At 50.1% G+C, this 16,941-nt stretch overlaps 3 protein-coding genes; 2 read left to right on the forward strand and 1 right to left on the reverse strand.

The window, feature by feature from the left end:
• The first annotated feature begins 219 nt into the window (after positions 1-219).
• GSTUM_00009839001 (uncharacterized protein) lies at positions 220-4,353 on the forward strand. XM_002840944.2 has 13 exons: positions 220-362; positions 419-553; positions 639-809; positions 874-1,105; positions 1,157-1,303; positions 1,382-1,418; positions 1,539-2,315; positions 2,376-2,465; positions 2,514-2,737; positions 2,852-2,921; positions 3,084-3,176; positions 3,234-3,546; positions 3,597-4,353. The coding sequence occupies exons 1-13, from the start codon at positions 335-337 to the stop codon at positions 3,995-3,997; spliced, it is 2,718 nt and encodes a 905-aa protein (XP_002840990.1). The 5' UTR covers positions 220-334; the 3' UTR covers positions 3,998-4,353.
• Positions 4,354-5,764: 1,411 nt separating this feature from the next.
• Positions 5,765-7,234, reverse strand: GSTUM_00009840001 (uncharacterized protein). XM_002840945.2 has 2 exons: positions 6,477-7,234; positions 5,765-6,431 (listed from the first exon to the last, which is right to left on the reverse strand). The coding sequence occupies exons 1-2, from the start codon at positions 6,644-6,646 to the stop codon at positions 5,948-5,950; spliced, it is 654 nt and encodes a 217-aa protein (XP_002840991.1). The 5' UTR covers positions 6,647-7,234; the 3' UTR covers positions 5,765-5,947.
• A 937-nt stretch (positions 7,235-8,171) lies between these two features.
• Positions 8,172-9,257, forward strand: GSTUM_00009841001 (uncharacterized protein). XM_002840946.2 has 2 exons: positions 8,172-8,641; positions 8,712-9,257. Exons 1-2 carry the CDS (start codon positions 8,473-8,475, stop codon positions 9,116-9,118), a joined length of 576 nt encoding a protein of 191 aa, XP_002840992.1. The 5' UTR covers positions 8,172-8,472; the 3' UTR covers positions 9,119-9,257.
• Positions 9,258-16,941: the final 7,684 nt, after the last annotated feature.

Raw genomic sequence — 16,941 nt, forward strand, 5'->3', positions numbered from 1 at the left:
TGTCGCTGAATTCCGAGTAAATTGCGGCTATTATACCTTTTTCTAAATCTCAGACCACCGATAAGGTAGAAGTTCGCTATCAGAGGTGCTGTGACTTGGTGATCCTATTTTGACTCACCGTGCCATGACTCGAACTCCCTCAAACCAATGCCCCGTTACCATGCACTAAGTTATAACCGCTGTAGACTGCCCCACCTACTCTCTATCCCTCAGCCCCCGCAAATAACCATCCTCATCTCTTCTTACCATAACTCTCTCACACATCCCAGCGATTAATTTAGCTCCTACTTGAAATCGACATCCTCGCAGTCCACCGCCAAAAAAAACATAAACCATGGCGACAAGTTCAGCCTCATCAAATCGTTTGTTCCCCGGGCCTGCGTAGTTTGAGATAGCTAATTCTTCTTTTTCCGCAAAGCGATCGGCCACGAAACAGGCCCTATCACAGACTCCGTCTCCAGCCCTTCGACAGAGAAAAAGGCTGCTGTTCAAGATGCCGTGAATGCTGATGCTAAAGCTGCGGGTTCACCAAAGCCAAAGACTGAAAAAGAGCGTATGAACACCCCCTTACTCCCTTATAGTTGCCCATTGAAGGCAGGAGGGAAAGGGCAGGGGCTAATTGTGCGCGTTCGGAATAGTTGAAAAGGAACGCAAGAAGGCCGAAAAGGAAGCTAGGTTTTCTGCGAAAAAGGCGAAGGCTGACGAGGCTAAAAAGAACGCTCCCCCAAAAGCCGAGAAAAAAGGGAAGAAGGTAGAGACTGCTGTTGTCGCGCCATATGTGGAGGAGACTCCTCCGGGACAGAAGAAGAGTTGGTTCTAGTTTGCTCTTATTTTTTTTCACGAGGGAAATTGAGGGGCTGACACGGGCGACAGTTCTGAAATCTCTTGATGATCCAGCCTACAAGTCTTACAATCCCGAGGTCGTTGAATCGGCGTGGTACGACTGGTGGGAGAAGGAGGGATTCTTCAGTCCAGAGTTCACACCCGAAGGTGGAATTAAGCCTGAAGGGATGTTCATGGTTCCAGCCCCTCCGCCGAATGTTACAGGTGCGTTACATATCGGGCATGGCTTGACTATCGCTATTCAGGATACCATGATCAGATGGTTTGTCGGCTCAATTCGGTGAGATGGGCCATTGCGCTGATGATTTCGCAGGAATCGCATGTTGGGGAAGACGGTCCTCTTCCTGCCCGGATTCGATCATGCAGGTATCAGCACACAGAGTGTGGTAGAGAAAATGCTCTGGAACAAGGAGAAAAAGACCCGACACGATCTTGGGCGGGAGGCATTCACAAAACTAGTGTGGGAATGGAAAGAGGAGTACCATACCAGGATCAAGAACCAGCTCAAGAAGATGGGAGCGTCTTACGATTGGACCAGAGAAGCCTTCACCATGGACGAGAACTTGTCAAAGGCCGTTGCGGAAACCTTTGTTCGTCTACATGAGGAGGGGATCATCTACAGGGCCAATCGTCTTGTGAACTGGTGTTGTAAACTCAATACTACTCTATCAAACTTGGAGGTAGACAATATCGAGCTCAAGGGTCGGACAATGCTTTCTGTTCCGGGTTATGACGAGAAGGTCGAGTTTGGTATGATTGTATCCTTTGCCTACCCCATCGAAGGTAGCAATGAGAGGATTGTCGTGGCAACTACTCGTCCCGAGACAATGTTGGGAGATAGCGCCATTGCCGTCCATCCGGATGATGAGCGTTACAAGCACCTCCATGGCAGGTGTGCCAAGCACCCTTTCATCGATCGCCTACTCCCTATTATCACCGATACATATGTTGAGAAGGACTTTGGTACTGGCGCTGTCAAAATCACCCCTGCGCATGACCCTAACGATTACGCGATTGGAGAACGACATAAATTAGATTTTATCAACATTTTGAACGATGATGGCAGTTTCAATGAGAACGCCGGTGAGAGTTTTAAGGGAATGAAGAGGTTTACCGCTAGGAAAGTTGTCGTTGAGGAGCTGAAGAAGTTGGGACTCTATGTGGAGACGAAGGACAATCCTATGAGTGTTCCGCTATGCAATAAATCGAAGGACATCATTGAACCCAAGATGAAGCCACAGTGGTGGGTACGACAGAAGGCCCTTGCTGATACCGCTATGGAAGCTGTGCGCAATGGGGAGATCAAAATTAGACCTGCTACATCCGAGAAGGAATTCTTCATCTGGCTTGAGAGAATTCAGGATTGGTGTATTTCTAGGCAGCTTTGGTGGGGGCATCAGGCCCCAGCTTGGTCTATTCACTTTGAGGGTGAAAATATCGCTGATTTTGATTATACCAACAATGACAACTGGGTGGTGGCTCGTACTGAGGAGGAAGCCCAGGAGAAGGCTGCGAAGCTGTACCCCAGCAAGAGGTTCACTTTGGACAGAGATCCTGATGTCTTGGATACCTGGTTTTCTTCTGGTCTTTGGCCGTTTTCTATCTTGGGCTGGCCCGAGAAGGTATCCCTCGTTTCTGATTTTGTACCCGCTGTTTCTAATCGCTTGTAGACACCCGACATGTCAAAATTTTACCCCAACTCCCTCCTGGAGACTGGATGGGATATCCTGTTCTTCTGGGTTGCCCGTATGGCTATGCTTGGTATAAAAATGACAGGAAAAGTCCCTTTCAACGAGGTTTTCTGCCACTCGCTTGTTAGAGATTCAGATGGCCGTAAAATGTCCAAGTCTCTCGGGAATGTTATCGACCCGTTGGACATCATTAATGGCATCTCGTTAGATAAACTACATGCAAAATTACTACTCGGAAACCTAGATCCAAAGGAGGTAGCGCAAGCAACCAACTACCAAAAGACGGCTTTTCCAGATGGCATTCCTCAATGCGGTAGCGATGCAATGCACTTCGCCTTCTGCCATTACACTACTGGTGGTAGGGATATCAACATGGATATTAAGGTTGTTGATGGTTACAGGAAATTTTGCAACAAGATGTATCAGGCTACTAAGTTTGCTTTGATGAGATTGGGAGATGGTTTCGTCCCCAGACCCGACTCCAGGAAGACTGGCAAAGAGTCCTTGGTTGAGCTGTGGATTTTACACAAGTTCAATAGGGCCGCTGAGAATTCCAATAAAGGATTGGAGGAGCGTAACTTCTTATTGGCTACAGATGAGATTTATCGGTATTGGCTATACGAGTTGTGCGACGTCTACATCGTGAGACACCTAAACCCATTCCTTCGGATTATGGACTAATGATTGTGGGTAATGAAGGAAAACTCGAAACCCCTTATTTTAGAGGGTACTGAAGAACAAAAGCGTTCGGCTCAAGATACCCTATACACATGCCTTGAGGGAGCACTGTTGTTGATCCACCCTTTCATGCCATTCGTTACGGAAGAGCTCTGGCAGCGCCTTCCGAGGCGTCCTAATGACGCTAATCCAACAATCGTCAAGGCTGCATACCCAAGATACACCGAGGAGTTGGATAATCCGGATGCCGAGAGGTCTTACGACCTCGCATTCTCTGTCGTCAAGGGTATCCGTTCAATGCAAGCTGAATACGGGATAAAAGACAAAGCAGAAGGTAGCCTTCCTCACTATCTCTGTTATACCCGAATCACTAACCATCCCTAGCATACATCCACGCTAAGGACGCCGAAACTTTCTCCACTACCTCGGAGCAAAAGCCAAGTATCTCTGCGCTCGTCAAGGGCCTTGAATCGCTCCAAATCCTGGGAGAAAACGACTCCCTCCCAGACGGTTGTGGCGCCTTTGTCATTTCGGAAACCTGTACTGTCTACCTCCTCGTTAAAGGCCGTGTAGACGTTGACGCGGAAATTGAGAAGACAAGGAAGAAGATTGCGAAGGCGGTTGAGAGCAGAAAGAGGCTAGAGAAGGCTCGAGCTGTCAAGGATTATATCAGCAAGGTGAGGGCTGAAGTTCAGGAGGCGGACAGAATCCGACTCGGCGAGATGGTAGCAGAGGAGAAGACTCTACAAGAGTTGGTGGCGAAATTCGAAGGACTACGGGCATGATATGGTGATGTGCCTCTGATGCTGTTGGGTGATTTTCGGTAGACTGTGAATAAAATGTTCATTGTGTTGGAATTCTTGGGGATAGAAGTTCTTGATTGGCTATAGCACTCTAAGGGGTGTTTGGTAACGTGACGTTTGAGTGGTAAACCTACCCAAACAGCAGTTTGGGTGGGTTGGGGCGTTTAGCTACACGCTGCTTCCAAACAATGTTTTCTAGAGTTTCAAAACTTCAGTTTTGTGGGGCAACTTTCAGTCCATAAACTCTACTTTTGACACCAGTTTTACTCAATTAAAGTTGCTTAATTAGGATTTAACCTCTTCCACTGATTAATAAATTTCCCCTTCTTTTACCTTAACCTTCGCAATTTTACGCCGGTGTTTGGCAACACATATCGTGGGGGTCGTCTATCGTGGACCATGGGGCGTTGTAAAATGTGTTGTAGGTTAATGTCTTACGTAGTCATTGTTACGGTTGTATCATGCCAAGCCTCCATTTTACAGGTCTGAAATTCGAGTCATTGTATATGAGAAGTATGATATGATATCATAGAGTAGAGGTATTGGCCCCAGCCATGATGGATCGGATAGCACTCCATCACTGAATCTCACTCTGACCCCTGCTACCAAGATTGATTGATTGTAGGCAAGATGAAGGCAGTGGGGGAGTACAGTGCTACTCTTGGGTATAAGGGGCATATGGAAGCCGAGGCAGTAGCATTTCTCGACTTATGGTGGTGGTGGGCCTTCATTTTCCGCTCCCGGTGACGGTGCAATAAACCCCCGGGACCTATTTGGGGTCGAGGTTTGCGTGGGGAGGGGAGTTATGGTGGGCGGGGTTCAAGAGGTGAGGTGGGAAAGTGTATGATACAAGTAATTGATTAACAGAAGAGGAGGGGCGGGAGGAAAGAAGTACCATACACAATTCCCAAACCCGAAATTGGAGTAGGTATGATATCTAGTACCGCAATCGCATATCGAAACGTCTCTGGCGAGTTCAGTACCATATATCCGTGCAAATTAGTGGCGACAGTGCTCTCCCTAACACTAACGATCCTCTCAACACCCTCCCCTCCCCCCTCCCCCAACCCCCCAAAAAACATTCCACCAGTGCAACACTCTAATCCAATTCCTTTGAAAAGCCCACGGCTTCGAATGCCCCTGTGTGCGAAGCAGCACAGGTGGCAGGATACCCAACCAGAGAGTTTGGAGGGTTAATTGATAGAGTACTCGCCCATCCCCACCGCCCGCCGACGAATAGTTGGCAGGGTATGATAGCCTATCTACGGCAACATACCCCTTCCCGTCACGATGCTGCCGTCGAAAATTTTGGTGCGTAGCCGAGAGGGAGGGAGGGGTGGGATTGGTGGAGGGGAAGGGGATGACGGAGAGCGGGCTGGGGGTATGTTAATTCTTCGCACAGGGCTGAGGCGCTCGAGGAGGTTTATGGCGGGTGCGGGGGGTGCAAGTTGCGGAGGGGTGGAGGTGTGGGGCTGTAGTGGAAAGGGGTGGTCTAATCGTGTCTAGCGGTCACGGGATGTCACTCGGGGGAAGGGGAGTTTTCTTGGTTGTTTGGTTCTGGATCGGATTGAGGCAGTATTCTGTTCTTTTACGTTAGTCGCGTTACGCATACCAAGAGTAAGTAATAGGCTTGACCAAGGGAAACTCTTCCTGGCAAGACTAGAAAACTAAACTGAGCGGGGGAAACGGCAGCAATTATAGAGTTCTTTATATCATGTCAAAGTCTAACCCCAACACTCTATCTACGCCAAAACCCAGTCCAGTCCAAGCCAAGCCAATCCAGCCCACCCAATTCCCCTCAATCCATCCAATTAAACCACCAACCAACCAACAATTACCCCGACCAACTAAACAAAACAAAACAGAAAGGAACAAAACGCAAGCTACTATGCAAAGCCCGTGTCCCTTCCATCTCTCTACGAGAGGAAGAAATCACGCAACACCTTGAGCCTTCAATCTCTCCTCAAATCCTCTACACACGTCTTCAAATCCACCCGTGACCTCGGCGCACACATTCGCCGCGTTTCTATTCCGACACTTGGCGTCCCAATCACCGTCCTCGATCCAGCGCCTGGAGCGCTCGACTTGCTCCAACTCCGATTTCCAGTCGGCGCAGGCCTCCCTCGCCACGCGCAGTTTCCGATTGGCGGCGATGGAGGACTGGCGCGCCATGTGTAGGGTGTCGGAGAGGAAGGAGAGCTGCGAGACGAGAGAGAATGTGAGGGCGTGGAGGCTCGCGAGCTCTGTGAGCGCGCCGAAAGCCGGGCGCGGTATTAGATCTATTAGTGGGAGAAGGAGGTCCAAGGTGTCGTCATCCGGCGGCACGCTGGAGTAGTTTATGCTGAGGGTGAGGGTGCGGAGGGTGCGGGCTTGGTGGATCATGTGGGTTGCGAGAGCGCTGTGGGCGGTTATTAAACTAGGGAGGTGAGCTAGTGATGAGAGTGAAGAAGGGGGGGATTACCGATTGCTTCCCGATTCAAGACTGCTCTGCGGCGGCAGCTTCTGTAAACCTTCCATCAGTCTGGATACGATCTCGTCGTCCTCCTCTTGCATCATCATCACTTTGTTCTGGGCAGCCAATTTCTCAATCTGTCCAATCTTGTCCTCAAGCGTAAATGAGATTCCCGCCATGAGGTCTTCCGGATCACCATAATCGCTCCTATCATAATCACTGGCAGTCCCTCCTCCCCCTCCTACCCCACCATTCCCCCCACCACCATTTAGTACCCCCCCCCCACCATCATCGCCTCCACCCCCATCCCGCCATTCAGGCCCGCCCTCCCCATACCCATTCCCCTCGCCGGCCTCTTCTGCGTCGTGGTCACGTTAGAATTCGTACATGGCCCCGGCAAGTTCGTCCGCTAGGGAACCCAACCCTCCACCACCACCACCTCCACCACCAACACCAGCATCTCCTCCACCACCCGCGCCAGTGAACTTCCCACTGTCGTCCCCTCGGGGGGTAACCAGCATACTGTCGTCATCGTACCCATTTATCGAAGTGTCCTCATCGGCGAATGCGGCGTCGATGTGCGACTCGTAGAGGGTGTGCGCCATAATCTGGGCGATGGGCTAAAGAAAGAAAGAAAAGGAAAAAGGGAGAGAGAAGGAAATCTACCGGTATCTCTTGTACGCCGTAGTGAATGGAAGGTGCAGCAGAAGGAAATATTTCTAGTGCGTCTAGTTGTGAGAGAGGGAGAGAGAGGGGTGTATGTGTGTGTGCATACTGTGGTGGTGGTGGAGGTGAAAGGATCAGAAGTTGTTTGTTTTTGTATTAATCTGTCGGTTGCTTGCCCCCCCTGAATAAGATTCGATTCAAGTTTGAGTTGAAGTGATAGGATGGCTGTATCAGCCAATTGCAGGGATGGTGAGAAGATGGATCAGAGCCAAGGAAAGAGAGCGAGAGAGAGAGTGTGTGTGTGTGTGTAGCCCAATACTTGTATGCAGAGTACGCGTTACTTGAGAGGTTATCGTTGGCAGTCGTGGGTGCTTATGTCCTAAAGTGCAAGCGGAGGAGGGGCTATACGATAAATGTTAGAGGAAGGGGAGCGCAGTACCCGTACTATACTACCGGTACATGTACAGCACACGGTAAGGGAGAAAGCGAGAGAGAGAGAAAGGAAAGGTTAGTGATCAAGGTGTATAGTGTATACTATATACAGTACTGTACAGCACAGCACAGTATGATACAGTAAGAACAGAGTGGAGTGGGCGAATAGGGGACAGCGGAGATGAAGGTCAACAAAATGAGACAGAAAGTTGAGGACTGCGTGTCACCTCTTTCCCTCAACTTCCCACTATGCTCGTACACTTTGGCAGAGTTAGAAAACCGTATCAATGATAATAGTTACCGTTATAATAGTTATTATTTACCGGTAATGTGTTCAGCCGGTACAGTACAGTAGCTATTCCCCTTCCATCATCATATACATCGTTCCGCAGTAAGATACTTGCGCAGCACCTGATTTACCCAACCATAAGTCAAAGTTACTTGTATTATAATAATATTATTAATACTATTACTATGATACCGGTATCACAATTCAATTCAGTGCATTGTTTCTCTCATCTTATCATAATTTACCATACACCCACAACCCTAACTTAATCTCCAGGAACTATCCCAACCATCATGACCACCACCACCACCACGTTCAATAGATTAAGCAACCCGATAACACAAATCCAGTACGGGCGGGGGCAATACAAGTTCCAGTGAATCTTGGATCATTAACCATCCCCCAAGCAATTCAAACCATCAATCAATTTAATCCACCCCACTCCCGTCCCTCGAAAACAAAAGAGGAAGGGAAAAAAAAAAGGCGAAAAGAGCCTCACAAAACCACTTAAGCAACAACAACACACCCCACCAAACCCCACCCAACACCCCCTCATAAAGGAATTAAAAAATATATATTTAAAAAAAAGGAAAAAAAGGAAAAAAAGGAAAAAAGAGAATGAGCTCCCTCCGCCCCTTCCACCCCCTCGATCTCCTCCGCCTCAACCTCGCAAACCTCGACGTCCTGACCGAAAACTACGATATAAGCTTCTACCTCAGCTACCTCGCGAAATGGCCGACGCTAATGTCAGTAATGGAGTCTTCCCAAGGAAGAATAATGGGCTACAGTACCTGCACCCCTCCTCCTCCCCCCCCGCGGCACCGCTATCCATCCAACAGCAGCACTGACAAACCTAGTAATGGGTAAAGCCGAGGGCACTGCCAAGGACTGGCACGGGCATGTAACCGCCGTAACCGTAGCACCCGACTACCGCCGCCTCGGCCTCGCAAAGACAATGATGGACGAACTCGAGCGCGTCACCACGAGCGTGTACAACGGCTACTTTGTCGACCTGTACGTGCGTGTTTCCAACGAGATCGCTATTAGGATGTATGAAGGGATGGGGTATTCGGTTTATCGCACCGTCGTGGAGTATTACTCTTCCAGCAGCGGCGGCGGCGGTGGTGGCGGTGGCGCTACGGTTGGCGGGGATGGGGATGAGGATGCTTATGATATGCGGAAACCTATGCGTAGGGATAAGCACCGGAAGAGTGTAAGGAAGAATGGGAGGGAGGTTAAGGTTTTGCCACATGAGGTTTGGTAATACTTTAGGATAAGGTGGGGGGGGGGTATGGGTTTATGATTTTATCTTTGGAGAATGGCAAAAAAAGGGTTTTTCTTCTTCTTTTCTTCTTTTTTAGAACTACGGCATCACAATAGACGCATAACCATCCATCCCATGATACCCCTCTTACATCCTATCATACTTAGTAAGTAGCGGGCATTCTCTACTCGACGTTTTTCAAAGTCTCCGGAGCGGGAAATGAATGTGATTAACTATGGGGCAATTGATTGCTCTGGAGCGCGGAAACTGCTCTACTTGGGCCACGGGCACGCAACCCACGTTCCGGAAACTTTAAAGGATGCCGAGTACACTATGAGTGATCAAGGCAGCGATCAAGAAAGAAAAAAGGCTTCGCGTATCCTACCCAGCCCACTGTACTTTGCATAAAACATACAGTAGCCCAGAGAGCCCGAGCCAAACCGCACAACTTGGTCAAACTCCAACCCAAACAGGACAAAAACAGAACAAACACAAACCTTCACACAGTCCACTTCACCCTCTCCCTCCTTCCGCGTCTAAACTGCTCATTGTTATTCCTCAGCGACCTCCACCCTCCACCACCTCCTCCAGACCCGCCAAGCCCTTCATTATCCCCACTCAGAAACCCTTCAATGATAGGCTGGGGGTCATAGCCTTCACTCCGCTCTTGGGAGGGTGGGTAGTACATCCCAGAGGGTCCTTTGGTTTTTTGTAAGCCAGAGTTGGCCGCACACTCCTGTAACGGCGGGGGCGGGAGGCGGTCCTGCTCAGGCTCTCCCACGCAGTCTTGATACTGATCATTCTCCGCCTCCTCCTCCTCGAAATCGACCACATACTTACCGCCAGAACCCAAGGGTGACTGCGGGGGAGGGAGCATGTTGTAGGAGTTTGTCCCTGTGCTATTCGCTTTGGGTGTCAGCCGGGGTACGTCAGACTTTGAAGAGGAAGTCCGGCCGTGGTAGCTGTGGTTGTCCAGTTCGTTTTGTATTTTCTTGGTACCGCGATTAGCTACACCTCCCTCGCCTAGAATCTTTTGATCTATGATCCATTGCCCGTCGTGGACAATATTTCTTTTTGGAACCTCCCGCACAATTTCCTTGCTGGTGTTGGGCTTTCGCCTTTCAGAAGTTGACCTTCCGGCAAGTTCTTCCGAGGGAACTCCTCCTCGAACGGTCGGTGACAGGTCTCTAAGGGGCGAGCCTGTTGGAGATCTTCTCCTATCGCTGCCCCCAATCTGCGCTGGGTCTAAAGCTTTATCAACATCTAATACCTTGTCAGACGCAGTACCTATCAAACCTTCCCGGCTGTTATTCCCGTCTTCAGTTTCCGAGCGCAGAGTCTCGTCCTTGTCCAATTCCTTAGCCTCATGTCCCGCCCCCGAGGTAGAGCTCCCGGCGCTTGAAGACCTCCAAGATTGTAAAAATGGCTCACGGACTGTCAAATACTTTGCGGTACAAGCAGTGTCATGTCCAAGTGCAGAGTTGGAGACAGCGTTATCAACGGAAAATCCCGACGTATCCCCTGCTTGCTCCGAGGCGCGACCAACTAGCTCTGACATCCCTTCTGTCGCAGTAGCAGAAACCGGGGGCATTTTCTGGGGAGGAGCCTTCTTCCTGAATGAACCCCTAATCGATCTAAAAGTTCTACCTACAGCCCCTAATATGGGACATTTGGAAACAGGATCAGAAACAGCATTCCCTGTTTCATGGGACTTCATATCTTCATCCGATTCTTTCTGCACTGCTGCTGTCTCGGAACCCAAGACAGATGGTGGCGCAAGAGAGTCGGCACCGGTAGGATCAAATCCTAATGGAGAAGACCAAAGGCGCTCTCTCTGCGCGAGCCCTTCTAAGCCAGCGAACAGTCTATCATCCAGTTGTTCGGGCCTTTCGGGAGGCCCTCCTCGGATGCTGATAACCTGGATAGGACGATTAATGGTCTCGCACTCGGGGAATTTGACGGAAGCCTTCCTCCGCATAGGTTTTCCCGCAACTGCAGACTGCCCATCAATCGAACCTGACTTCCCCCCTCCTCTCCCACGTTTAGAATTCTTCCTCCCTTTCCCCCCCTTCACGTTCCGCAACTCATCCCACTTCCGATAATTACTAGCCCTCAGATCCTCCGAGGTACTTCCATCCGTATCCCTAACCGACCCTGATGAGGAAATCGCACACGACAGGACATCACTAACCGGCAACGACGCAGATCTCAGGGGAGCCCAACCCCCTCCTTCACCTTTACTTCCAGACACAACCCCACCGCCACCCACCGCCACCACCTCCCCAACCCGAGAGTACCCCCCATTAACAGGCACAGGACTGGCAATGCTAATCCGATCATTACTCACCGGCGTGGTAATCCCCACGCGGGAGAATTTCAGCACTAGGGACTTCACCTTGTTGCTCGGAATCGCCTTCCAATCGGGATGATGATGAGGTGCGGAAGTTACGGGAATAGCCTCCTTGTGGAGTTTCCGGTTGAAGTAGGCTACCAGCGAGCGAACTTTCACGCTGCTGTCAGGTATGCGCAGCGGTAGGGGACGGGAGTCCGAGGTTAAGTTTTGGAGGGTAGGGGGGTTACCGGGTGTTGGGGGTATCATTGCCGGTCTGGCTTCATGTCAGCTATGGAAGGGAGGATGAGTAGAAGGGAGGATGAGTAGAAGGGAGGAAGGGGCATACCTGTTTGTCAACATAAACTCAATCCAACAGATACAGTACGAAACAATACAATGGGCCAAACCAACCCCTCCCAATACAACCCAAGATAAGATGATTCCAGTCTCCAAGTTATGTGCTCTTGCAGTGTACTTTCACACGATAGACGGACCCCCAACAAACCAGACGCAAGCAATACGAACAGCCAGCCACACCAGAACAGAGCAAAACCGAACTCCAACCCCCGAAAAAGGAACTCCAAGATAAACTCCCCCATCCACGCTGACGACACTCACTCGCTCGCTAGCCGAAAAGCACCTACGATGGATAATACAGGTACCGCAGAGGTAAATGAGGAAAGGTGAGAAATGTAGACTAAATAGAATGGACCGCCACACCCACCAGTTCGGATATAACGGTGAGTAGAAAGTCTTTTTTTAATCTTCCTTGCGCCAAAATAGGAGATAGCCATAGAACAGGGGGGGTTACACCAGAGTGTTGGCAAGGAGGGGGGGGGAGTTCAGGAAATGGGACTGGGGGATGAATGATGTTGGAATTTGTTGATTGAGTATGATAATAACATTTTTATGGTATGGTATTATATTATTCACAGTGTTGTGCCTTGAGTAGTTGTTGATATTTTTTTTCTTTTCTTCTCTTTGATTTGGGGAGGTTGATTGTTGAGTGGGAAGACAAGTTGTGTGGATTTATATAAGGTGGGAGAAGGTTACCCGGCTGTGAACGGTTACCCGGGCGAAACCCCGACGACGATATATTATAGGGTTTGTTAAATGTTGCTTTTGGGGGCCCTTTCACAGTTGCTATGGACTAGATTAGTTGTGCGCTTTTTCCATGGGGGATCTTCAGGAGAAAATAAGAGGTGTAGTGCTGGGGGGTGGTTCTGGGGAGGAGGGAAAGGAAATATGGTGGGTACTGTACTGTACTACGGTAGTACGAGTAAGCCGGTAGCTTACCGTATTATGATATCTCGGCTAACCCGGTAATAACCCCGAATCCCCAATAAAAGTGACTTGGAGACTCGGGTTAATTATCCCACGATTCCCATTGGGGGGATTTAATTGGGGGGGGGATGGATAATTGTTTCTCGGGCGATAACATGTATAATATATCGGGTTGCGAAACCGCGGGCAGGTTTCCTGAGTGAGTGATCTCCCATGACTCTACACGGACTGCGCTTTTCAAAACAACGATGAAAAAGCAGTTGCGTATGTGATACCTCAAAGCAATCCTCAATTCCTTGAAGAACCCCTAAAAAAAAACTCATCATTTATTCTAGCTCACCCTCCGATCTTCTACAGTCCATCCTCTAGGGTCCAAGTAAGTACGCCTCCCCCACTAACTTTACTGCCTACCCCGGGGATACAACCGTTTTTCCAAAGTTCCCCCCGGTATCATAGCATCACTGCTGCCTCTACTGTCACCACCCCTTGTCCTGCTCCCCGGCCCCAGCTCAAACTCTCCTCACGGGTGGTAGGTTGCTTCTGATCTTCGTTCCTGCGCCAGCACCGACATTGACACTCCTCTAGCAAATGGCTGCCTGATAGGCGTATGGGGGTGAGGGAGATGAAGACCTATTGCCATAGATCACGATACTTAGGTCGTAAGGCGTGAGGGGGGATTTCTACATCATTATCGTAGCGGAATATTGGGTGCGTTTTCCGGTGGTTTCCTACCTGGTGAAGGATCTCTGAGTACTTATCCTGAGTGTCCTGAGAATAGCGTGCTGATTGGTGTTCAATTGTGAGAGGTCTCGTGGCCTATGACGAACTGATTGTCCTGTTAAGTGATACTCCGATTGGAGGTCCGGGATGCCGAGCAACCACAGTGTACTGTGAAGAATGTGGCCAATAGCTGGTTGAGGATCTCAGCCACGGAGATTCCGAGTTAGCCTCGAGTGATGGTGTGTGGTTTTCCCGATAGAACGCCGATCCATATCTGGGAAGTTGGAAAGATCGCGTACCAATGCACTTGTGGGAAATATTCTCTCCTGAAGGCTTTTTAGATTCTATACTATTTCATTTTTGGAAAGAGCAACTAATTTTCTTACCCAATTACAGAGGTGATGCCTCCATACTGGTTCGGACTCACAAGTCAATCCCATCCCCGGCTCATAAGGCTTATCAATTCTAACCCTCAAACAACATGCTGCCAAACACCACGAACCCTATGGGGGTTGTGACATCCCGAAAATTTAGAGGTATCATAGGTACGATATCATAGTTCCTGCCATGATAAGAATGGCGCGTTATTGGTCACGTGCCTTGTCACGGCAAGTTCCAACGAAAAAATTATGCTTATGATAGCTGACTTCCGTAACACATCTACCGGTCACACCCGTGCTCGAGCACAATACCCGATGCACCACTCAATACGTTAACAACCCACCGTTTACACCACAATCCAGAGCGAGACGATATCTACGAGTAACTAGGCCGGAGTCAACACATTCTGGGACCGACTTGGCGAATTCGGTTAGTGGGTGCGGTATGGGAAAGAGATTTGAGTACTTGTACTGCACACAGCAGCCAGCTCCGTCTACTTGCACCCCGAGTACTCGCGATTCTGGATACATATGATGTGAAATTTTGAAGCAAAAAAGAAACCCCCCGATTTTAGCGTGCTTTGGAGATTTTCGCCATCAACCTCGCTGCCGTGCAGGGATCCAGTGTCGCGATTGGCCGAGAGCGGTGTGGTAGAAGTGCCAGTAACAGGAAATTCGGAAACCCTATCCATGTTAAGGGGATGAAGCCCGGTTTTGTTTTTGGGATCGCACGCGCGAAACCACATGACCTGGATGGACGGTAGGGACCCCACTTCGGGCCGGCTCCCTGGTAAGGCTTTTTGGGATCCATGGTGCGACGGGACTCAGGCACTGTTCTATAATATAAATCATGCCTTTGGGGAATCATGGCATAAAAACAGCAGTGCTCGGCTCTCTTGATACCGATGGGGGGAAAAACATCTTAATTAGATTTTGGCCATCTTTATGGCTTACTTTATGGCTTACTATATCGGGCTCTTATTTGTTTCTTTAGCCTGACAACTCAGCAGGCCAGAGCTCACCACACTGCACACTGGGAAAATCATGACCAACTCAAGCGAATCACCGGCGCTCACTTACTCCTCGAGTCCTCCTCCTCCTGGCCATCCCCCTTCGCCTCTACTTTAACCCAGTGCTCAGTATCACAATGAGCTCTGATAGACACTAACCTCCACACCTCCCCTCTCGAATGACCACCGCCAACTCAACCTCAAAGTGTCTCAAGACCATAACAATAGCCTTAGCAACAGCCATTTGTGCAAGAGCCTTCCCAAGACATCCGCTACTACCAGTACCCCACTCGAAACCGACATCCTTCATCCTCTTGATCTCTTTCTCGTTCCCCTCCAACCACCTCTCAGGACGGAAGCAATGAGCATCCTCCCCGAAAATCCGCTTATTCCTGCCGATGACTATGGGACTAACGCTGATCTCGTAGCCCCCGGGAATGGTGTAGAGGCGATTGCGGTGGGTAAGCGTGATCCCGGATGGGGGGACCATGCCCGGGCTACCCACAGGAAAGGATGGGTGGAGGCGTAGGGACTCGCGCAGGACAGCAGAGAGGTAGGGGAGCTTGGCGTCGAGGTCTACAATGTCGGTCCAAGGCGGGATGTGCGAAAGGGGTTTTTGCGCGTAATGGGTTGTGAGCTCGGAGAGGAGGGTTGCGAGAACGCGTGGGTTGGCCAGGAGGAGTTTGAGTGGATTGGTGATGGCGAGGGCGGTGGAATCTTGGCCTACGATACTAGTGGGTGTGTTAGCTTTTGTATGAGCGGTTTGAGAAGGGGGGGAGATGGGGGTACAAGGGAAGGAAGCACTCCGAGTGCACTTCTTCTTTGGTGAGTCTAGTACCGTCAGAGCCTTTGGCGGACATCGCTCTGCTGGCAGTTAGTGTCGTGGATTTGCATAAGCTTGAATGGGAAGGGGACCGAAGGTACTAACCCTTCAAGCAGAGTAACCCCTCTTGTAGTACCTTTGTCGTTGAGATGCCATTCTTCTCCACGGGCCTCTGCTTCCTCCCTAGACTTCCACGCTGCATCAATGATTAATCCAACCTTTTCTCGCATGACCCCAAGCCCCTCCTCCTTGTCGGCCTTCGCCATCAAAATATTGCGGATAAACGAATCGCTGGCGAGTGTCCTATAAATATTTGGAAACCTAGCCAACCCCCCGGCAACCCCCAATCCACTTTTGGATCCCAGGATGTGACCTCCGCTCTAACCACGGACATTACAATTAGCTTCTCCCCCCAGCCAGCAATTTAAGGCACGAGATTCACTCACATCTCTCCCATTCTGCGTACACCCCATGTCAACCCCGAACACCACCCACCCGACCAAATCAACACTCAAATACCTAGCCCACTCAGAAAAGCCAAACCGAACCCCGCTGCCGCTGTACACTGCCTTCAACTTTCCAACCCGCTCTCTAACCCTCTCATCCACAATACTCTCCCACGACTCCGCCGTGCCCACAGAATAATCCAGCATAATTCCCTTCCTCAACTCAGTATGCAGCAGCACCGAGGAACCAAGCGGGTAAGCATCGACGGTTCCATTATGCGGGAAGGATCGCCGCCGCTCAGGGAAATTGGTCCGGGTGTATATCTCCTTGAGGCAGTCCGGGTCGGCGACCGAAATAGTGTTTGGTGAGATACGAATTATGGGGCCGTAGCGTTCGTGTAAGAGGGGCTCTTGGTCTTCCATGTTACGGTAGTTTTCCCAGTCGCGCCAGCCGGACCAGATACTTGCCAGGAATGGGCCCGGGAAGGGAGAGAGCGGGTGGTAGTAGCGATTGTAGACTATCGTGATAAGGATGGGGAGGAGCACTAGGGAGAGGAGAAAGCTGTCGATCGAGGAGAGGGTGGTGTATTCGGGCCAGAGTTTGGGGGTGTTGGCGGCGTTCATGGCTGCTTGCTTTAGTGATGTTGTATCATATATGTTTTGTGAAAGTATGGGGGTATGAAGAGCTGGGCTCTGGCTTGAAGGTGGCAGAGAAGGAGAGCTTAAAGGGAAACGAGAGCCATGGTATGGGCATGGAGTTTCTATTCCTTTGCCGTTGTGTTTCTATGACACCAGCTTCCTTATGAGGCCTCTACGACTATTTACCTC

This window comes from Tuber melanosporum (genome assembly GCF_000151645.1).
Source record: "Tuber melanosporum whole genome shotgun sequence assembly, scaffold_61, strain Mel28".
NCBI lineage: Eukaryota > Fungi > Ascomycota > Pezizomycetes > Pezizales > Tuberaceae > Tuber > Tuber melanosporum.